Source organism: Pristiophorus japonicus, chromosome 16, assembly GCF_044704955.1.
Source record: "Pristiophorus japonicus isolate sPriJap1 chromosome 16, sPriJap1.hap1, whole genome shotgun sequence".
NCBI lineage: Eukaryota > Metazoa > Chordata > Chondrichthyes > Pristiophoridae > Pristiophorus > Pristiophorus japonicus.
Window position 1 is genome coordinate 69,532,614 of NC_091992.1, and position 23,482 is coordinate 69,556,095.

The 23,482-nt window shown below is 45.8% G+C and overlaps 1 protein-coding gene across 1 annotated transcript in view; it reads left to right on the top strand.

Annotated features, from left to right (window-relative positions):
- Positions 1-5,010: 5,010 nt before the first annotated feature.
- The window catches only part of tmem104 (transmembrane protein 104), a 300,243-nt gene continuing 281,771 nt past the window's right edge, over positions 5,011-23,482 (top strand). Inside the window, exons 1-2 of the mRNA XM_070856816.1 lie at positions 5,011-5,075; positions 14,238-14,326. Of these exons, the coding sequence (XP_070712917.1) occupies positions 14,282-14,326 (45 nt within the window). The 5' untranslated portion in view covers positions 5,011-5,075; positions 14,238-14,281. The remainder of the gene's footprint in view (positions 5,076-14,237; positions 14,327-23,482) is intronic.

Consider the following 23,482-nt stretch of genomic DNA (forward strand, 5'->3'; position numbering starts at 1 on the left):
TCACTTTTACGGAGGATGGTAGATGGAAGGCTGGCCAGGAGAGCGTTGGAATAATTGAGTCTTGATATAACAAAGGCATGGATAAGGGTTGCAGAGCAGATGGGCGGAGGCTTGGGTAGGGGGGGGGAGTTGGGGTGGGGGTGGGGGGAGACAGGTGGTGCTCACTCCCTCAGGCCCACCATTGGCCACTGTGTCTTCAGCCATCTCGCCCCTAATCTCTGGAATTCCCTCACTAATTCTCTCTGCCTCTCACTTTAAGATGCTCCTTAAAACCTACCACTTACCTGTCCTAATATCTCCTTGCTTGGCTCAGTATTAATTTTTGCCTGATTACCATTCTGTGAAGCACCTTGGGACGTTTTACTACGTTAATGGAGCTATATAACTGCAAGTTGTTGTCGCTTACATAAAAAGTAATGTTATTAAAATGCTTGCACTCTTCGTCTAAACATGGTGGTGGACATACTGGGAGGAGCCAGCTGTGGCCAGCTGAGGAATTAGCATCATAACCAACAGTGCTGGTAGCTTGCAGATCACTGAGTTAGTGTGTCAAAAGATGCCAACCATGGGCTGCAGCATCACTAGGCCAGGTCTGATACTGGGATAGGTATGGCCTCTATGTCATTGTGAGGTTGTGTGAGTGAGTGAGTGAGTGAGTGAGTGTGTGAGTAATTGTGAGGTTGTGTGAGTGAGTGAGTGAGTGAGTGAGGGTGTGGGTCATTGTGAGGTTGTGTGAGTGAGTGAGGGTGTGGGTCATTGTGAGGTTGTGTGAGTGAGTGAGTGAGTGAGTGAGGGAGGGTGTGGGTCATTGTGAGGTTGTGTGAGTGAGTGAGTGAGTGATTGTGAGGTTGTGTGAGTGAGTGAGTGAGTCATTGTGAGGTTGTGTGAGTGAGTGAGTCATTGTGAGGTTGTGTGAGTGAGTGAGTGAGTCATTGTGAGGTTGTGTGAGTGAGTGAGTGAGGGAGTCATTGTGAGGTTGTGTGAGTGAGAGAGGGAGTCAATGAGGTTGTGTGAGTGAGTGAGTGAGTGTGTGGGTCATTGTGAGGTTGTGTGAGTGAGTGAGTGAGTGTGTGGGTCATTGTGAGGTTGTGTGAGTGAGTGAGTGAGTGAGTGAGTGTGTGGGTCATTGTGAGGTTGTGTGAGTGAGTGAGTGAGTGTGTGGGTCATTGTGAGGTTGTGTGAGTGAGTGAGTGAGGGTGTGGGTCATTGTGAGGTTGTGTGAGTGAGTGAGTGAGTGAGTGAGTGAGTGAGTGAGTGCGTGGGTCATTGTGAGGTTGTGTGAGTGAGAGAGTGAGTGAGTGTGTGGGTCATTGTGAGGTTGTGTCAGTGAGTGAGTTAGTGAGTGAGTCGGTCATTGTGAGGTTGTGTGAGTGAGTGAGTGAGTGTGTGGGTCATTGTGAGGTTTTGTGAGTGAGAGAGTGAGTGAGTGTGTGGGTCATTGTGAGGTTGTGTCAGTGAGTGAGTTAGTGAGTGAGTCGGTCATTGTGAGGTTGTGTGAGTGAGTGAGTGAGACTGTGTGTCCTTGTGAGGTTGTGTGAGTGAGTGAGTGAGTGTGTGGGTCATTGTGAGGTTGTGTGAGTGAGTGAGTGAGTGAGTGAGTGTGTGGGTCATTGTGAGGTTGTGTGAGTGAGTGAGTGAGTGTGTGGGTCATTGTGAGGTTGTGTGAGTGAGTGAGTGAGGGTGTGGGTCATTGTGAGGTTGTGTGAGTGAGTGAGTGAGTGAGTGAGTGAGTGAGTGAGTGCGTGGGTCATTGTGAGGTTGTGTGAGTGAGAGAGTGAGTGAGTGTGTGGGTCATTGTGAGGTTGTGTCAGTGAGTGAGTTAGTGAGTGAGTCGGTCATTGTGAGGTTGTGTGAGTGAGTGAGTGAGTGTGTGGGTCATTGTGAGGTTTTGTGAGTGAGTAAGTGAGTGAGCGAGTGAGGGTGTGGGTCATTGTGAGGTTGTGTGAGTGAGTGAGTGAGTGTGTGGTTCATTGTGAGGTTGTCTGAGTGAGTGAGTGAGACTGTGTGTCCTTGTGAGGTTGTGTGAGTGAGTGAGTCATTGAGAGGTTGTGTGAGTGAGTGAGTGAGTGTGTGGGTCATTGTGAGGTTGTGTGAGTGAGTGAGTGAGTGTGTGGGTCATTGTGAGGTTGTGTGAGTGAGTGAGTGAGTGTGTGGTTCATTGTGAGGTTGTCTGAGTGAGTGAGTGAGACTGTGTGTCCTTGTGAGGTTGTGTGAGTGAGTGAGTGAGTCATTGAGAGGTTGTGTGAGTGAGTGAGTGAGTGTGTGGGTCATTGTGAGGTTGTGTGAGTGAGTGAGTGAGTGTGTGGGTCATTGTGAGGTTGTGTGAGTGAGTGAGTGAGTGTGTGGGTCATTGTGAGGTTGTGTGAGTGAGTGAGTCATTGTGAGGTTGTGTGAGTGAGTGAGTGAGTGAGTGAGTCATTGTGAGTGAGTGAGTGAGTCATTGTGAGGTTGCGTGAGTGAGTAAGTGAGTGAGGGAGTCATTGTGAGGTTGTGTGAGTGAGAGAGTGAGTGAGTGAGGGAGTCAGTGAGGTTGTGTGAGTGAGTGATTGTGAGGTTGTGTGAGTGAGTGAGAGGGTGAGTGAGTGGATCATTGTGAGGTTGTGTGAGTGAGGGTGTGGGTCATTGTGAGGTTGTGTGAGTGAGTGAGGATGTGGGTCATTGTGAGGTTGTGTGAGTGAGTGAGTCATTGTGAGGTTGTGTGAGTGAGTGAGTGAGTGAGTCATTGTGAGGTTGTGTGAGTGAGTGAGTGATTGTGAGGTTGTGTGAGTGAATGAGTGAGTGATTGTGAGGTTGTGTGAGTGAGTGAGTCATTGTGAGGATGAGGTGAGTGAGTCATTGTGAGGTTGAGTGAGTGATTGTGAGGTTGTGTGAGTGAGTGAGTCATTGTGAGGTTGAGTGAGTCATTGTGAGGGTGAGTGAGTCATTGTGAGGTTGAGTGAGTGAGTCATTGTGAGGGTGAGTGAGTGAGTCATTGTGAGGTTGAGTGAGTGAGTCATTGTAAGGGTGAGTGAGTGAGTGATTGTGAGTGAGTGAGTCATTGTGAGGTTGAGTGAGTGAGTGAGTCATTGTTAGGTTGAGTGAGTCATTGTGAGGTTGAGTGAGTGAGTGAGTCATTGTGAGTGTGAGTGAGTGAGTCATTGTGAGGTTGAGTGAGTGAGTCATTGTGAGGTCGAGTGAGTGAGTGAGTTATTGTGAGGTTGAGTGAGTGAGTGAGTCATTGTGAGGTTGAGTGAGTCATTGTGAGGGTGAGTGAGTGAGTCATTGTGAGGTTGAGTGAGTGAGAGAGTCATTGTGAGTGTGAGTGAGTGAGTCATTGTGAGGTTGAGTGAGTGAGTCCTTGTGAGGTCGAGTGAGTGAGTGAGTCATTGTGAGGGTGAGTGAGTGAGTCATTGTGAGGGTGAGTGAGTGAGTCATTGTGAGGTTGAGTGAGTGAGTCATTGTGAGGTTTAGTGAGTGAGTGAGTCATTGTGAGGGTGAGTAAGTCATTGTGAGGGTGAGTGAGTTAGTCATTGTGAGGTTGAGTGAGTGAGTGAGTCATTGTGAGGTTGAGTGAGTGAGTGAGTCATTGTGAGGGTGAGTGAGTCATTGTGAGGGTGAGTGAGTGAGTCATTGTGAGGTTGAGTGAGTGAGAGAGTCATTGTGAGGTTGAGTGAGTGAGTGAGTCATTGTGAGGTTGTGTGAGTGAGTGAGTCATTGTGAGGTTGTGTGAGTGAGTCATTGTGAGGGTGAGTGAGTGAGTCCTTGTGAGGATGAGTGAGTGAATCATTGTGAGGTTGAGTGAGTGAGAGAGTCATTGTGAGGTTGAGTGAGTGAGTCAGTGAGGTTGTGTGAGTGAGTGAGTCATTGTGAGGTTGTGTGAGTGAGTGAGTGATTGTGAGGGTGAGTGAGTGAGTGATTGTGAGGGTGAGTGAGTCATTGTGAGGGTGAGTGAGTGAGTCATTGTAAGGGTGAGTGAGTGAGTCATTGTGAGGGTGAGTGAGTGAGTCATTGTGAGGGTGAGTGAGTGAGTCATTGTGAGGGTGAGTGTGTGAGTGAGTCATTGTGAGGGTGAGTGAGTGAGTCATTGTGAGGGTGAGCGAGTGAGTCATTGTGAGGGTGTGAGTGAGTGAGTCATTGTGAGGGTGAGTGAGTGAGTCATTGTGAGGGTGAGTGAGTAATTGTGAGGGTGTGACTGAGTGAGTGATTGTGAGGGTGAGTGAGTGAGGGTTAGTGAGTGAATCATTGTGAGGGTGAGTGAGCGAGTGAGTCATTGTGAGGGTGAGTGAGGGTGAGCGAGTCATTGTGAGGGTGAGTGAGTGAGTCATTGTGAGGTTGAGTGAGTGAGTCATTGTGAGGGTGAGTGAGCGAGTGAGTCATTGTGAGGGTGAGCGAGTGTGTCATTGTGAGGGTGAGTGAGTCATTGTGAGGGTGAGTGAGTGAGTGTGAGTGAGTGTGTCATTGTGAGGGTGAGTGATTGTGAGGGTGAGTAAGTCATTGTGAGGGTGAGTCATTGTGAGGGTGAGTGAGTAAGTCATTGTGAGGATGAGTGTGTGATTGTGAGGGTGTGTAAGTGAGTCATTGTGAGGGTGAGTGTGTGAGTCATTGTGAGGGTGAGTGAGTGAGTCATTGTGTGAGTGAGTCATTGAGGGTGAGTGAGTGAGTCATTGTGAGGGTGAGTGAGTGAGTGAGTCATTGTGAGGGTGAGTGAATCATTGTGAGGGTGAGTGAGTTATTGTGAGGGTGAGTGAATCATTGTGAGGGTGAGCGAGTGAGTCATTGTGAGGGTGAGTGAGTCAGGATGAGCGAGTGAGTCATTGTGAGGATGAGTGAGTGAGTCATTGTGAGGGTGAGCGAGCGATCTTGCGTGTGTGGCAGTGTGACGGTGTGTGTCTGGACTGCCCTTCCCGCGGTTGCTCTCAAGCCATGAGCCGGTTTGAATTTCCCGCCTGCGGCTGGAGCAGCGCACGTGACTCGGTCGCCCGCTGGTGACGTCACCACAGTGACAGGACCGCATACTGCGCATGCGCACCCCGGGCAGCTTAAATCCGGGTCCCGTGACCCGCCCGCGCGGAAACGGCAACCGGCCCGGTACTGAGGTGAGTCAGGGGGAGAATAGGGAGAGGGAGGGGTGAGGTGAAGTGAAGTGAAGAGTGGGGTGCGTGCGAGTGGGGGAAGGGTTGAGTGAGGGATATTTTGGTCTTCACGGTAGAAGATACTACAAGGATCCCAATAATAGATAATCAAAGGGTTATAGGGAGGGAGGAACTTAAAACAATCACGATTAGAGGACAAAGTACTCGGTAAACTAATGGGACTACAGGCAGACAATGTTGTGAAGATTAGTGGTAGGCCACTAAAAAGTGGCTGCAGAGATAGTGGGTGCATTGGTTGTAATGTACCAAATTTCCTTGGATTTTGGAGAAGTCTGAGTGGATTGGAAAACTGCAAATGTAACGCTCCTATTCAAGGAGACAGAAAGCAGGAAACTATAGACCAGTTAGCCTAACATCTGTCGTTGGGAAAATGCTGGAATCCATTATTAAGGAAGTGGTAGCAAGACATTTAGGAAATAGTATAATCAAGCAGAGTCAACATGGATTTTGAAAAGGAAATCGTGTTTGACAAATTTGTTAAGAGTTCTTTGAGGATGTTACGAGCAGGCTAGTTAATTGGGGAACCAGTAGATGTTGTGTATTTGGATTTCCAGAAGTAATTTGATACACTGCTACATAAAAGTTACTGCACAAGATAAGAGCTCACGGGGTTGGGGGTAATATATTAGCATGGATAGAGGATTGGCTAGCTAATAGAAAACAGAGAGTTGGGATAAATGGGTCATTTTCCGGTTGGCAAACTGTAACTAGTGGGGTGCCACAGGGATCAGTGCTGGGGCCTCAACTATTTACAATCTATATTAATGACTTGGATGAAGGGACTGAGTGTAATGTAGCCAAGTTTGCTCATGATACAAAGATGGGTGGGAAAGCAAATTGTGAGGACATACAAAATCTGCAAAGATAGGCTGAGAGTGGGCAAAAATTTGGCAGATGGAAATGTGGGAAAATGTGAGGTTATCCACTTTGGCAGAAATAATAGAAAAGAAAATTATAATTTAATTGGAGAAAACTTGCATAGTGCTGCAGTACAGAGAGACCTGGAGGTCCTTGTGCATGAAACACAAAAAGTTAGCATGCAGGTACAGCAAGTGATCAGGTAGGCAAGAGGAATAGAGTATAAAAGCAGGGAAGTCCTGCTACACCTGGAATACTGTGTACAGTTTCGGTCTCTATTTAAAGAGAGAGATACTTGCATTGGAGGCAGTTCAGAGTAGGTTAACTAGGTTGATTCCTGAGATGAAGGCTTATGAAGAAAGGTTGAGGAGGTTGGCCCTATACTCATCAGAGTTTAGAAGAATGAGAGGATATCTTATTGAAACACAAAATTGAGTGGGCTTGACAAGGTAGATGCAGTGAGAAAGTTTCCCCTAGTGGGGGAATCTAGAATTAGGGGGCATAATTTCAGAATAAGGGGTTGCCCCCAATTTAAAATGGAGATGAGGAGGAATTTCTTCTGAGGGTTGTGAATCTTTGGAATCCTCTCCCCAAGATAGCTGTGGAGACTTTGAATATATTTAAGGTGGAGGTATTAAGGGGTTTAGCAACTTTGAAAGTAGATAATTCCCCAGGCCCGGATGAAATGCATCCCAGGCTGTTGAACAAAGTAAAAGAGGAAATAGCAGAGGCCTTGACCATAGTTTTCCAGTCCTCTTTGGATTTGGGCATGGTGCTGGAGAACTGCTAATGTGGTACCCTTGTTTAAGAAGGGAGAAAGGGATAGGCTGAGTAATTACAGGCCTGTCAGCCTAAACTCAGTGGTGGGAAAATTATTGGAAAAAAATCCTGAAAGACAGATAAATCTTCATTTGGAAAGGCAAGGATTAATTGGGGACAGTCAGCACAAATTTGTTAAAGGAAGATCGTGTCTGACTAACCCGATTTGAATTTTTTGAGGAGGTAACCAAGCAGGTCGATGAGGGTAGTATGTACGATATGGACTTTAGCAAAGCTTTTGATAAGGTCCCACATTGTAGACTGGTCACAAAGGTTAAAGCCCATGGGATCCAGGGCAAAGTGGCTAGTTGGATCCAAAATTGGCTTGGTGGTAGGAAGCAAAGGGTAATGGTTGATGGATATTTTTGTGACTGGAAGGATGTTTCCAGTGGGGTTTGGCAGCGTTCAGTACTGGGACCCTTGCTTTTTGTGGTATATATCAATGATTTAGGTTTGAATATAAGGAGTATGATTAAGAAATTTGCAGATGACACTAAAATTGGCTGTGTGCTTGATAATGAAGAGGAAAGTCATGGGCTGCAGGAGAATATCAATCTACTGGTCAGGTAGGCAGAGCAGTGGCAAATGGAATTTAATTCCAAGAAGTGTGAGGTGATGCACTTTGGGAGGGCCAATAAGGAAAGGGTATACACTTTAAGCAGTAGGCCACTTAATAGTGTAGATGAACAAAGGGACCTTGGAGTGCTTGTCCACAGAACCCTGAAAGTAGCAGGCCAGGTGGATAAGATGGTTAAGAGGGCATATGGAATGCTTGCCTTTATTGGCTGAGGCATAGAATATAAGAGCAGGGAGGTTATGCTTAAACTGTATAATACTCTGGTTAGGCCACAGCTGGAGTGCAGGTCTTTTTGCTGTATTAGAGGAAAGACATGATTGCACAAGAGAGGATGCAGAGGAGATTTACTGGGATGCTGCCTGGAATGGAGAATCTGAGCTAGGTTTGTTCTCATTGGAACAGAGGAAGTTGAGAGGAGACCTCATTGAGGTGTACAAAATTTTGAGGGGCCTGGAGATAGTGGATAGTAAGGGCCTATTTCAATTGGTGGAGGGGTCAATTACGAGGGGGCATAGTTTTAAGGTGGTTAGTAGAAGGTTCGGAGGGAATTTGAGGGGGGGGGGGGCTTCTTTATGCAGAGGGTTGTGGGGGTCTAGAGCTCTCTGCCTGGAAGGGTGGTGGATGCAGAAACCCTCAACATTTAAAAGGTGCTTGGATGGGCACTTAAAGTGCCGTAACCTGAAGGGTTACGGACCTAGAGCTGGTAATTAGGATTAGACTGGATAACCTCTTGTTGGTAGGTGCAGATATAATGGTAAGTACTGCAGGGATTCGAATACGGCCAGGGTAATCTCCTGGACTAGTTTCGATCGCCTGGATGGGTCGGAGAGGAATTTTCCCAGATTTCTTTTTCCCCAATTGGCCAGGATGGGTGGAGTGTAGAATGGTTCGGTGCAAGGGGTGTCGCAGTTGTGTGGGGTGGGGTGGACTGGTTGGGCTTGGTGCTCTTTACCTTTCCGTCATTGTTCATTGTTCATAGGTTTATAAGTAACCTTCAGGGCTGCTGACTGAGGGCGGTGCGGTTCTTTGTCGGTCGGTGCGGACACGATGGGCCGAAATGGCCTCCTTCTGCTCTGTGGATTTCTATGTTTCTATAGACAGATTTTTGATCTATAGGCAAGTCGAGGGTTATGGGGAGCGGCAGGGAAGTAGAGTTGAGCCCATGATCAGATCAGACATGATCTCATTGAATGGCGGAGCAGGCTCGAGGGTTCAAATGGCCGACTCCTTCTATTTCTTATGTTCTTATCTAACTAATCCCATTGGCCTGCTCTCTCCCCATAGCCCGGAATCAATACCTTACTAATTCCACTGCCTGCTCTCTGTGTAGTGTTGACTATTTCTGCTAATTATACAAGTTTTTTTGGTAGATGCAATAGTCTCTGCCTCAACTATGACTAGTGCCCAAACTTTCTACACTGCAGGAACCCTTGGTGTAAAGAAATTTCTCCTCGCCTCTCTCCACACATTAGTGACAATTTCAAATTGATGAGCCTTCGTCACTAACTTCCACCCGAGGAAATGATCTTTCCCTATGTTGAACACCACTTGGAAGAAGCACTGAGGGTAGCAAGGGCACAGAATGTACTCTGGGTGGATGGTTTCAATGTTCATCAGAGTGTGGCTCCGTAGCACCACTACTGACCGAGTTGGCAAAGTCCTAAAGGTTATATCTGTCAGACTGGGCCTGCGACAGGTGGAGAGAACCAACACGAGGGAAAAACTACTTAACCTCATCCTCACCAATTTACCTGTCGCAGATGCATCTGTCCATGACAGCTTTGGTAGCAGTGTCCTTGTGCAGACAAATTCCTGTCTTCGCACTGAAGACCTCCTCCATCGTACTGTGTGGCACTACCACTGTGCTAATGAGATAGATTCAGAACTGATCTAGCAGCTCAAAACTGGACATCCATGAGGCATTGTGGGCCATCAGCAACAGCAGAATTGTATTCCACCACAATCTGTAACTTCATGGCCCGGCATATCCCTCACTACCATTACCATCGAGCCAGTGGACCAATCCTGGTTCAATGAGAAGTGCAGAAGAGCATACCAGGAGCAGCATCAGGTGTACCTAAAAATGAGGTGCCAACCTGGGGAAGCTGCAACACAGGACTACATGCATGCTAAATAGTGGAAGCAGCATGGTATGGACAGAGCTTAGCAATCCTACAATCAACGGATCAGATCAAAGCTCTGCAGTCCTGCCACATCCAGTTGTGAATGATGGTAGACAATTATAAAAACTAACAGGAGGAGGAGGCTCCATGAATATCCCAAATCTCGAGTGCAAAAACAGAGGCTGAAGCATTTGCAAACATCTTCAGCCAGAAATGCCAAGTGGATGATCCAATTCAGCCGCCTCCTCCTGACGTCCCCACCAAGCCACATGATATCAAGAAATGGCTGAGCGCATTGAATACAGCAAAGGCTTTCAGACCTGACCACATCCCGGCTGTCGTGCTGAAGACTTGCTCCAGAACTAGCCACGCCTCTAACCAAGCTGTTCCAATACAGCTACAATGTGGAAAACTGCCCAGGTATGTCCTATCCACAATAAGCAGGACAAATCCAATCTGGCCAATTACTGCCCCATTAGTCTACTCTCAATCATCAGCAAAGTGATGGAAGGTGTCGTCAGTTCTGCTATCAAGTGGCACTTACTTGCCAATAACCACCTCACCGATGCTCAGTTTGGGTTCTACCAGGACCACTCTGCTCCAGACCTTGGTCCAAACGTGGACAAAAGAGCTGAATTCCAGAGATAAGGTGAAAGTGACTGCCCTTGACATCAAGGCAGCATTTGACCAAATGTGGCAACAAAGGAGCCCTAGTAAAACTGAAATCATTATCAGGGGGAAAACTCTCTGCTGGCTGGAGCCATACCTAGCACAAAGAAAGGTGGTTGTTGGTCAATCTTCCAAGCCCCAGGACATCACTGCAGAAGGTCCTAGGCCCAACCATCTTCAGCTAATTCATCAATGACCACCTCTCCATTTTGTCAGAAGTGGGGATGTTCGCTGATGATTGCAGTGTTCCGTTCCACTCGTATTTCCTCAGAAAATGGAGCAGTCCATGCCCGCATGCAATAAGACCTGGACGACATTCAGGCTTGGGCTGATAAGTGGCAAGTAATAATTGCGCCACACAAATGCCAGGCAATGGCCATCTCCAACAAGCGAGAGCCTAATCACCGCCCCTTGATATTCACCGGCATTACCATCGCCGAATCCCCCACCATCAATATCCTGGGGGTCACCATTGACCAGAAACTTAACTGGACCAGCCACATAAATGTGGCAACAAGAGCAGGTCAGAGGCTGGGTATTCTGCGGCGAGTGTCTCACCTCCTGACTCCCCAAAGCCTTTCCAGCATTTACAAGGCACAAGTCAGGAGTGTGATGGAATACCCTCCACTTGTCTGGCTGAGTGCAGCTCCAACAACACTCAACACCATCCAGGACAAAGCAGCCCGCTTGATTGGCATCCCATCCACCACCTTCAACATTCACTCCCTCCACCACCGGCGCACCGTGGCTGCAGTGTGCACCATCTACAAGATGCACTGCAGCAACTCGCCAAGGCTTCTTCAGCAACACCTCCCAAACCCACGACCTCTACCGCCCAGAAGGACAAGGGCAACTGACGCATTCCATGAATTTGTCCTCTACACTATTACTGCATATTTGATTTGCCCAGTCTATATGTCGATTAAAGTCCCCCATGATTACTATATTACCCTTGTTACATGCACCTCTAATTTCCTGATTTATACTCTGCGACTACTGTTTGGGGGCCTATAAACAACTCCCACCAATGTTTTCTGCCCCTTGCTGTTTCTTCGCTCCACTCAAACTGATTCTACTACTAGATTTTCCGAGCTAAGATCTCTCTACCATTATTAACAGGGCTACCTTTTCCATTTTGCCTATCTCTTCTAAAAGTTAAGTATCTTGGAATATTTAGTTCCCAGTCTTGGTCACTTTGCAACCATGTCTCCGTAATGGCTATTAGATGAAACCTATTAATTTCTGTCTGCACTATTCATCTATTTTGTTGCGAATGCTTCGAATAATTAGATATAGTGCCTTTAGCTTTGACATTTTTTCCATTTGTCCTTGATGTCACCTTAGTCACTGATGCCCTGTTACCTTTGTTACTCTCGCTGTCCCTTCCTGACCCACTCTGCTTATTTTTACCAAAAACTCTGCTTTGCTCTAGAGCCCTGACATATCTCTTGCTGCTTTTAAATTTACTCTTTCCTCAAACCACTTCCCCTGCCCCTTCATTAGTTTAAAGCCCTGTCTACTGCCCTAGTTATTCGATTCGTCAGGACACTGGTTCCAGCCCGGTTTAAGTGGAGCCAGTCCCAATGGAACAGCCCCCTTTTTCCCCTGGTACTGGTGCCAGTGCCCCATGAAGCAAAACCCCTGCCTCCCACACCACTCTCTGAGCTGCGCATTTAACTCTCTAATTTGCTTGTCCCTATACCAATTGGCACATGGCTCAGGTAACAATCCAGAGATTATTACCTTTGAGATTCTGCTTTTTAATTTGGGCCCCAACTCCTCAAACTCTTTCAGCAGAACCTCATTCCTAGTTCTACCTATGTCGTTGGTTCCTACGTGGACCACGACAACTGGATCCTGCCCCTCCCACTCCAAGTTCTTCTCCATCCACAAGGAGATGTCTTTAACCCTGACAGGCAACACAACCTTCGGAACTCCCAGTCGCGGCTGCAGAGAACTGTATCTATCCCTCTGACTGTCCCCTACCACAGCTACATTCCCTTTCACTCCTGTACTTGAATGGCCTCCTGCACCATGGTGCCATGGTTAACCTGTTCATCCATCCTGCAGGTTTTTCCCTCATCCACACAGGCAGCCAAAACCTCATAGCTGTTGGATAAAAGCAAAGGCTGGGGTTCCTCCAGCACCGCACCTGGGGTCCCCTTACCTGCCTGAGTTGCAGTTGCACCCACCTGTCCCTGACCACTAACCAGACCTGTACCACTACCTAACTTAAGGGGTGTGACTGCTCCTGGATAAAAGTGTCCAGGTAGCTCTTTCCCTTCCTGATGCATCGCAATGTCTGCTATCAGTGAGCTGAAGTTCCTCGAGCTGTAGACACTGCAGATGTGGTTGCTCGGGATCGTGATGCTCTCTGCCAACTCCCACATGCTGCAGTTACCACACAACACCTGCCCTGCCCTCTCTGACCTGGTTTTATTTATTAATTCATTAAAACTTTTATTCAGTTGATGAGTTTTATTGTTTAATTATTTTATCTGTTCTAAGTTATTAATTTAATAAGTGCTAGCAAGTTACAATTTCTCAGCTCTTAATTTAACCTCTTCCCTAACTTAGAAAGCAAAGAAAAGTTGTAATACTCAACACACAATCACCTACCTGCTCTCCTGTGACATCACCCTTTTTTTCACCGTGCAGTTTTTATCTGTCTGCTCTTCTCCGACTCCCATTCTTTTAAACTGCCCACTCTGGCTCCCATTCTCGTTCTTTTAAACTGCCTGCTCTGGCTCCCACTCCTGCTCCTTTTAAGCTTGGGAAGGAGGTGTCCGAGAGGTGATATTAGAGGTCGACAAAATAGGCACGGGAATGGAGAAGGTCATTCTGAAATATTTCTTTAAATTGTGAGCAGTACAAGGGGATTAGTTAAAACTAGTAAAAGGTAAATTTAAGACTGATATTTGGTTGACCCATGGAGGCGCAAACCCTGCAATCATTTCAAAAACTATTAGATGCTGAAATGGAGGGGAACCTGTAGGGTTCTTCTGGATGGGTGATTTAAGATGGGCTGAACAGCTTTTCCAATCAGTAATTGTGTTGTGATACTAAGAATACCTTTTCACCACTGAACTACTCCCACCACCACACTGCCCACCACCACACTGCCCACCAGCCCAGTATCCCACCCAATCCAATTGTTAATTCAAGTATGGATGGGAAAATACAATATTTTGATTTAAGTAAAATTCTCCAAGATTTGCAACTTCTGGAAGGTGGAGGGGTGGTTAAGACATTTGGATAATGAAGATAGAAAGGGGGTTGTGATGTTGTGATAGTGTGAAAGGAAAGGCACGGACACGATGGGCCGAATGGCCTCCTGGGTGTAAATTTCTATGATTGTGAGAGATGAACAGGAAGAAGGGAGGTCAAAGGTAGATCCTTGGACTTCAGAAGTGATGGTGTGAGGCAGGAGAGAGCAGCATTGCTTGAGTTACATTGGCTATCTTCAGCAAGGTAGGAATTGAACCATGCAAGGGTGATGCCTTGAAGATGGAGTAGAGATACTGGAGAAGAATGGAAGAATGATGGAAATGGTAACAATCTCATTTAAAAAGGAATTTAGATAAGTATTTGAAAGCACATGACCATAGGAAAAAAGGTGGTTGGGGGTGTGGAATAACCATCCAGCCTGCCCCAATCAGACATGGCCCACCACATCCCCTAACCAAGCTTGCTTCTGGGGGAGGTGAAAGGAAAGTTTGTGGCCAATTCAGGAGCCACTGTGGGAATCAAGCCAAGTTGTAGGAGACAGCTATAGTTGGATAGGTGACTGGCAGAGGTACCGTGGGCTCAATAGACTCCTTCAGTTCTGTAATTTTTAAGATTTCTCTGCTCTATTTGATCATTGTCATAGCACCCTGTACAGCAGATCTAAGGAGCCACCCATAAGAGTGTGTAAGAAATATGTAGTGGAAAACTGTTTTCTATTGGGTGATATTTTGATTATCAATAAGATTATTATAAAGTTTTTTACTTTTGGAAAATATTCCTAAAATTACTGCATGGCTTCATTTTTTAAAAGTTTCAATATTTTTAATGCAGATCCATCATCGGACTGGTGCAAGTTGCCGCTGGAGGAACTGAAAATGCCGGGTGGGATTACAGAAACGGGGGAGTTGTACTCTCCATATGTGAGTATTTACTGCAGAGTTCCCGGAGGTGCGACGGGAGAGTAAATGAGGAAATCTAAAATATATGTTGGAAAACACAGGCCAGTCAACAACGGGGAAGAGTAGGGACCCTGTGTCCAAATTGAAAAGGGACTGTAGGTGAGCTCTTTAATGCATGGAAACCTGGAGGGTTGAGGGTAAGGCTGTTGGTCATATGTTAATTACAACAACAACAATAACTTGTATTTACATGGTGAAACGTCCCAAACGTACCTGGACAAAGGACCTGCGAATGGGTTTCCGAACTTGCAGATGGGAAGAGGTGCTTTGTTGCATGACTGTAGCTCTTTGACTTCTTTGTTTTTAATTTGAATTTTAAAAAAACTAGTAAATTTGCAGCACTTGTTGTAAAGGCAAATAAAGATCAAAATAAAAGCAGAGTTCAATGAAAATTTAGAGGGGAAACAATTGGAAGCTGGAGCAGAAAAATGGGGAAAAAAGTTGGCTGGTTTGCAGTTTAGTGGGAATAGGGTCAAGGAAGCAGAAAGGACGCCAAGTACTTGGAGAGGGCATGAGGGGAGAGAGCCTGCAGGTTCAGACCTGGGGTGAGGTAGCTGGGAGGGAGTTTAGCTGCTGGGGTTGGGGGGGGAAATAGCAGTGACAGCTGAATGAATGGTCTCAAACTTGGTGATAAAGAGAAGTCCATGAGCTCCTCACACTTAACTTTCAGTGATCTGTGTACAAGGACACCCAGGTCCCTCTGAACACCAACATTTCCCAATCTCTCACCATTTAAAAAATACTCTGCTTTTCTATTTTTCCTACCAAAGTGGATACTTCACATTTTTCCACATTATATTCCATGTAATGAGCACTGTCTTAATTGCTTGAGCAAAAAAAGTCTGGTAGCTGCAAAACTATTTATTCTGCTGGGCTTATAGTTAGACAACACCGATAAGAATAGGTCTTCAGGGCTATTTGTGAGAATTCCTCTTCATTTCGTCTGGCCATAATCTCAGCGGAGGGAGGGAAGGAAGGACAAGACCGTGTAGGGCTAAATACAAGGATGAAGTTCTAAGCACTCATTTTTTTCGGTCAACAAAACATAAGTCTTCATTCAGCAATGACCAGCTTGGGTGTGTATTTGATGTAATTTGTCTTTATCTACCATTATCTTGAATGGAGTTACTCCGCTGGAATTTTTGGGATAACCATTGATACGAGAGACAATGTAACATCTCAGTCTTTCCTACTAGAACATATGTACTTCTTGAGCATACTGACCAGTGTAGGACAGTGTGCTACATGTCCTGAGGGCACAGGGTGTTGTGCCATGTGAAGATGTAATTTTACTCTCTGGTATACTAAATCTTTATCATCCGTATCAGTTTCTATACATGGGCGAGTTCCATCTGATCGATCAGCAGGATATTGGTAATCTCCGCAGTATCTTTGGATGTTGGGGAAACATATACCCATTTGGTGAAAAGCATATGAACTTGAGCATTTATTGCTCTGTTTTGCAGATCTGGTCATGGGTCCCACCCACTTTATCTTTACATCAGACCACAGTTGAGGCGCTGTTCTCTTCTCTACTGGAGCCCTTTGATAAGTAGCAAAATATTAGGAGACCAAGTATGTTCTGAGCGCCTAACGTGAGACTCCACATCTTGGAACGTCAGGACTAATACGCAGTTTGCTGAAGCTTGATACAAATAGTTCCAGCCCCTCAATGTGTTTGTTGTTGGAATGGTGATATATTATGCTTCTGTGGCAAAAGGAACTACCCATTTACTGGGTCCTCCTTAATTTGCGGCATTAACCAACAAGTTATTGTACATTTTGAGACATCATCGTCTACGCGATCGGTAACTCCTGACTGGGAGTTTTACTTTCCATTCTTCTTGAGCTCTGACTTGTGACCACTTTACCCTCCTTTTTATTTGTTCCTGGTATGTGGGCAAGGCTGGCATTTATTGCCCATCCTAATTGCCCCTGAGAAGGTGGTGAGCTGCTGCAGTCTGTGTGGTGAACATAGAAACATAGAAAATAGGTGCAGGAGTAGGCCATTTGGCCCTTCGAGCCTGCACCGCCATTCAATGAGTTCATGGATGAACATGCAACTTCAGTACCCCTTTCCTGCTTTCTCACCATACCCCTTGATCCCCCTAGTAGTAAGGACTACATCAAACTCCTTTTTGAATATATTTAGTGAATTGGCATCAACAACTTCCTGTGGTAGAGAATTCCACAGGTTCACCACTCTCTGGGTGAAGAAGTTTGTCCTCATCTCGGTCCTAAATGACTTACCCCCTTATTCTTAGACTGTGACCCCTGGTTCTGGGCTTCCCCAACATTGGGAACATTCTTCCTGCATCTAACCTGTCTAAACCCGTCAGAATTTTATGAGATCCCCTCTCATTCTTCTGAACTCCAGTGAATACAAGCCCAGTTGATCCAGCCTTTCTTGATATGTCAGTCCCGCCATCCCAGGAATCAGTCTGGTGAACCTTCGCTGCACTCCGTCAATAGCAAGAATGTCCTTCCTCAAGTTAGGAGACCAAAACTGTACACACTACTCCAGGTGTAGCCTCACCAAAGCCCTGTACAACTGTAGTAACACCTCCCTGCCCCTGTACTCAAATCCCCTCGCTATGAAGGCCAACATGCCATTTGCTTTCTTAACCGCCTGCTGTACCTGCATGCCTACCTTCAATGACTGATGTACCATGATACCCAGGTCTCGTTGCACCTCCCCTTTTCCTAATCTGTCATCATTCAGATAATAGTCTGTCTCTGTTTTTACCACCAAAGTGGATAACCTCACATTTATCCACATTATACTTCATCTGCCATACATTTGCCCACTCACCTAACTTATCCAAGTCACTCTGCAGCCTCATAGCATCCTCCTCACAGCTCACACTGCCACCCAACTTGGTGTCATCTGCAAATTTGGAGATACTACATTTAATCCCCTCATCTAAATCATTAATGTACAATGTAAACAGCTGGAGCCCCAGCACAGAACCTTGCGGTACTCCACTAGTCACTGCCTACCATTCTGAAAAGTACCCATTTACTCCTACTCTTTGCTTCCTGTCTGCCAACCAGTTCTCAATCCACGTCAGCATACTACCCCCAATCCCATGTGCTTTAACTTTGCACATTAATCTCTTGTGTGGGACCTTGTCGAAAGCCTTCTGAAAGTCCAAATACACCACATCAACTGGTTCTCCCTTGTCCACTCTACTGGAAACATCCTCAAAAAATTCCAGAAGATTTGTCAAGCATGATTTCCCTTTCACAAATCCATGCTGACTTGGACCTATCATGTCACCTCTTTCCAAATGCGCTGCTATGACATCCTTAATAATTGATTGCATCATTTTACCCACTACTGATGTCAGGCGGTTTTCCTGTTTTCTCTCTCCTTTTTTAAAAAGTGTGGTTACATTGGTTACCTTCCACTCCATAGGAACTGATCCAGAGTCTATGAAATGTTGGAAAATGACTGTCAATGCATCTGCTATTTCCAAGGCCACCTCCTTAAGTACTCTGGGATGCAGTCCATCAGGCCCTGGGGAATTATCGGCCTTCAATCCCATCAATTTCCCCAACACAATTTCCCGACTAATAAGGATTTCCCTCAGTTCCTCCTCCTTACTAGACCCTCTGACCCCTTTTATATCCGGAAGGTTGTTTGTGTCCTCCTTAGTGAATACCGAACCAAAATACTTGTTCAATTAGTCTGCCATTTCTTTGTTCCCTGTTATGACTTCCCCTGATTCTGACTGCAGGGGACCTACGTTTGTCTTTACTAACCTTTTTCTCTTTACATATCTATAGAGGCTTTTGCAGTCCGTCTTAATGTTCCCTGAAAGCTTCCTCTCGTACTCTATTTTCCCTGCCCTAATCAAACCCTTTGTCCTCCTCTGCTGAGTTCTAAATTTCTCCCAGTCCCTGGGTTCGCTGCTATTTCTGGCCAATTTGTATGCCACTTCCTTGGCTTTAATACTATCTCTGATTTCACTTGATAGCCACGGTTGAGCCACCTTCCTTTTTTTATTTTTACGCCGGACAGGGATGTACAATTGTTGTAGTTCATCCATGCGGTCTCTAAATGTCTGCCATTGCCCATCCACTGTCAACCCCTTAAGTATCATTCGCCAATCTATCCCAGCCAATTCATGCCTCATACCTTCAGAGTTACCCTTCTTTAAGTTCTGGACCATGGTCTCTGAATTAACTGTTTTATTCTCCATCCTAATGTAGAATTCCACCATATTATGGTGCTCCTTCACCACAAGGATTTTGACCCAGCCGCAACGAAGGAATGGCGATATATTTCCAAGTGACGATTGTGTGTAACTTGGAGGGGAACTTGCAGGTGATGGTGTTCCCATGCGCCTGCTGCCCTTGTCCTTCTAGGTGGTAGAGGTCGTGGGTTTGGGAGGTGCTGCCAAAGAAGCCTTGGTGAGTTGCTGCAGTACATCTTGTAGATGGTACACACTGCAGCCACAGTGCGCCAGTGGTGGAGGGAGTGAATGTTGAAGGTGGTGGATGGGTTGCCAATCAAGCGGGCTGCTTTGTCCTGAATGGTGTCAATCTTCTCATGTTGTTGGAGCTGCACTCATCCAGGCAAGTGGAGAGTATTCCATCACACTCCTGACTTGTGCCTTGTAGATGGTGGAAAGGCTTTGGGGAGTCAGGAAGTGAGACACTCGCCACAGAATACCCAGCCTCTGACCTGCTCTTGTTGCCACAGTATTTATGTGGCTGGTCCAGTTAAGTTTCTGGTCAATAATGTTGATGGTGTGGGATTCGGCCATGGTAATGCCGTTAAATATCAAGGGGACGGTGGTTAGACTCGCTTGTTGGACATTATCATTGCCTGGCACTTGTGTGGCCCGAATGTTACTATTCACTTAGCCCAAACCTGAATGTCGTCCAGGTCTTGTTGCATGCGGGCAACCTATATATATAGTCTACCTATAGGGAGGGAGGAACTAAATACAATCACTATCACTAATGAAGTAGTACTAGTTAAAATAATGGGACTAAAGGCGCACAGGTCCCCTGCATTACATCCTAGGGTCTCAAGAGAAGTCGCTGCAGAGATAGTGGATGCATTGGTTGTAATCTACCAAAATTCCATGGATTCTGGGGCGGTCCCAGCAAATTGGAAAACTGCAAATGTAACGCCCCTATTTTTTTTTAAAAAAAGGAGGCAGACAAAAAGCAGTTAGCCTAACATCTGTTGTTGGATAAATGCTGGAGTCCATTTATTAAGGAAGTAGTAGCGGGACATTTGGAAAAGCATGCGTCAGCATGGTTTTATGAAAGAGAAATCATGGTTGACAAATTTGCTGGAGTTCTTTGAGGATGTAACGAGCAGGATGGATAAGGGGGAACCAGTGAATGTGTATTTGGATTTCCAGAAGGCATTCGATAAGGTGCCACACAAGATAAAATAAAACTGCACGATAAAAGCTCACGGGGTTGGGATGATATATTGGCGTGGATAGAGGATTGGCTAACTAACAGAAAACAGAGCGTTGGGATAAATGGGTCAAATAGGCAAGTTTGCTGATGATACAAAGATGGGTGGGAAAGCAAATTGTGAGGAGGGCACAAAGTCTGCAGAGGGATATAGACAGGCTAAGTGAGTGGGCAAAAATTTGGCAGATGGCATATAATGTGGAAAAATGTGAGGTTATCCACTTTGGCAGAAATAATAGAAAAGAAAATTATAATTTAAATGGAAAAAAATTGCAAAGTGCTGCAGTACAGAGGGACCTGTGGATCCTTGTGCATGAAACACAAAGTTAATATGCAGGTACAGCAAGTGATCAGGAAGGCAAATGGAATGTTGGCCTTTATTGCAAGGGGGATAGAGTATAAAAGCAGAGAAGTCCTGCTACAACTGTACAGGGTATTGGTGAGGCCACACCTGGAGCACTGCGTGCTGTTTTAGTCTCTGTATTTAAGGAAGGATATACTTGCATTGGAGGCTGTTCAGAGAAGGTTCACTAGTTGATTCTGGGGATGAGGAAAGGTTGAGTAGGTTGGGCCTATACTCTTTGGAGTTCAGAAGAGTGAGAGGTGATTGTATTGAAACTTATAAGATAATGAGAGGGCTCGACAAAGTGGATGCAGTGAGGATATTTCCACTCATAGGAGAAACTTAAACTAGGGGCTGCAGTCTTAGAATAAGGGGCCGCCCATTTAAAACTGAGGTGAGGAAGAATTTCTTCTCTCTCAGGGTTGTAAATCTGTGGAATTCTCTGCCCCAGAGAGCTGTGGAGGCTGGGTCATTGAATAAATTTAAGGCAGAAACAGACAGATGTTTGAGCGATAAGAGAGTAAAGGATTATGGGGAGCAGGCAGGGAAGTCCATGATCAGATCAGCCATGATATTGAATGGCGGAGCAGGCTCGAGGGGCCAAATGGCCTACTCCTCCTTTTTCTTCTGTTCTTATGGACTGCCTCATTACCTGAGTAGTTGCGAATGGCGCTGAACAGTGTGCAATCATCAGTGAAAATCTCCACTTTTGACCTTATGATGGAGGGAGGGTCATTGATGAAGCAGCTGAAGATGGTTAGGCCCAGGACACTGCCCTGAGGAACTCCTGCAATGATGCCTTGGGGCTGGGAAGATTGACCTCCAACAACCACAACCATCTTGCTTTGTGCTAGGTATGACTCCAGTCTGTGGCGAGTTTTCCCCAGGTTCCCATTGACGTTAATATTACTCGGAATCCTTGATGCCACACTGTTAAATGCTGCCTTGATATCAAAGGCAGTCACTCTCACCTCACCTCTGGAATTCAGCTCTTTTGTCTATGTTGGGATCAAGACTGTAATGAGGTCTGGAGCTGAGTGATCCTGGCGAAACCCAAACTGGGCATCGGTGAACAGGTGATTGGTACTAAGTGCCTCTTGATAGCACTGTCGACGACACCTTCCATCACTGCTGCTGATTGAGTGTAGACTGATGGGGTGGTAATTGGCCGGATTGGATTTGTCCTGCTTTTTGTGGACGGGGCATACCTGGGTAATTTCCACAATGTTGGATAGATGCCAGTGTTGTGGCTGTACTGGAACAGCTTGGCAAGATGTGCAGCTAGTTCAGAGCACAATTTTTCACCGGGACATCTGGGGTGTTGTCAGGGCCCGTAGTTTTAGCTCTGTGCGCTCAGCTGTTTCTTAATAACACGTGGAGTTAATTGAATTGGCTGAAGACTGGCTTCTGTGATGGTGTGGACCTCAGGAGGAGTACATAGAAACATAGAAAATAGGTGCAGGAGTAGGACATTTGGCCCTTCAAGCCTGCACTATCATTCAATATGATCATGGCTGATTATTTTTGCAACTTCAGTACTGCATTCCTGCTTTCTCTCCATACCGCTTGATCCCTGTAGCTGTAAGGGCCATATCTAACTCCCTTTTGAATATATCTAATGAACTGGCCTCAACAACTTTCTGTGGTAGAGAATTCCACAGGTTAACAATTCTGAGTGAAGAAGTTTCTCCTCATCTCAATCCTAAATGGCTTACTCCTTATCCTTGGGCTGTGTGACCCCTAGTTCTGGACTTACCCAACATCGGGAACATTCTTCCTGCATCTAACCTGTCCAATCCTGTCAGAATTTTATGTTTCTATGAGATCCCCTCTCATTCTTCTAAATTCTAGTGCATGCAAGCCCAGTTGATCCAGTCTCTCATACGTCAGTCCAGCCATCCCTGGAATCAGTTTGGTGAACCTTCGCTGCACTCCCTCAATAGCAAGAACGTCCTTCCTCATTAGGAGACCAAAACTGAACACAATATTCCAGGTGAGATCTCACCAAGGCCCTGTACAATTGCAGTAAGACCTCCCTGCTCCTATACCCAAATCCCCTAGCTATGAAGGCCAACATGCCATTTGCTGCCTTCACCGCCTGCTGTACCTGCATGTCAACTTTCAATGACTGATGAACCAGGTCTCGTTGCACCTCCCCTTTTCCTAATCTGCCGCCATTCAGATAATATTCTGCCTTCGTGTTATTGCCTCCAAAGTGGATAACCTCACATTTATCCACATTATACTGCATTTGCCATGCATTTGCCCACTCACCTAACCTGTCCAAATCACCCTGCAGCTTCTTGGCATCCTCCTCACAGCTCACACCGCCACCCAGTTTAGTGTCATCTACAAACTTGGAGATATTACATTCAATTCCTTCATCCAAATCATTTAATGTATATTGTAAAGAGCTGGGGTCCCAACACTGAGCCCTGCGGCACTCCACTAGTCACTGACTCCCTTTCCGAAAAGGACCCATTTATCCCGACTCTCTGCTTGTCTGGCAACCAATTCTCTATCCACGCCAGTACATTGCCCCCAATACAATGTGCTTTGATTTTGCACACCAATCTCTTATGTAGGACCTTGTCAAAGGCCTTTTGAAAGTCCAAATACACCACATCCACTGGTTCTCCCTTGTCCACTCTACGAGTTACATCCTCAAAAAAATTCCAGAAGATTTGTCAAGCATGATTTCCCCTTCATAAATCCATGCTGACTTGGACCGATCCTGTCATTGCTTTCCAAATGCGCTGCTATTTCATCATTAATAATTGATTCCAACATTTCCCCCACTACTCTGACTAACCGGTCTATAATTACCCGTTTTCTCTCTTCCTTCCTTTTTTTAAAAAGTGGTGTTACATTAGCTACCCTCCAGTCCATAGGAACTGATCCAGAGTTGATAGACTGTTGGAAAATGATCACCAATGCATCCACTATTTCTCAGGCCATTTCCTTAAGTACTCTGGGATGCAGACAATCAGGCCCCGGGGATTTATCGGCCTTCAATCCCATCAATTTCCCCAACACAATTTCCCGCCTAATAAGGATATCCTTCAGTTCCTCCTCCTCTCTAGACCCTTGGTCCCCTAGTACATCCGCAAGGTTATTTGTGTCTTCCTTCATGAAGACAGAACCAAAGTATTTGTTCAATTGGTCTACCATTTCTTTGTTCCCCATTATAAATTCACCTGAGTCCGACTGCAAGGGACCTATGTTTGTCTTCACTAATCTTTTTCTCTTCACACATCTATAGAAGCTTTTGCAGTCAGTTTTTATGTTCCCGGCAAGCTTCCTCTCGTACTCTTATTTTCCCCCTCCTAATC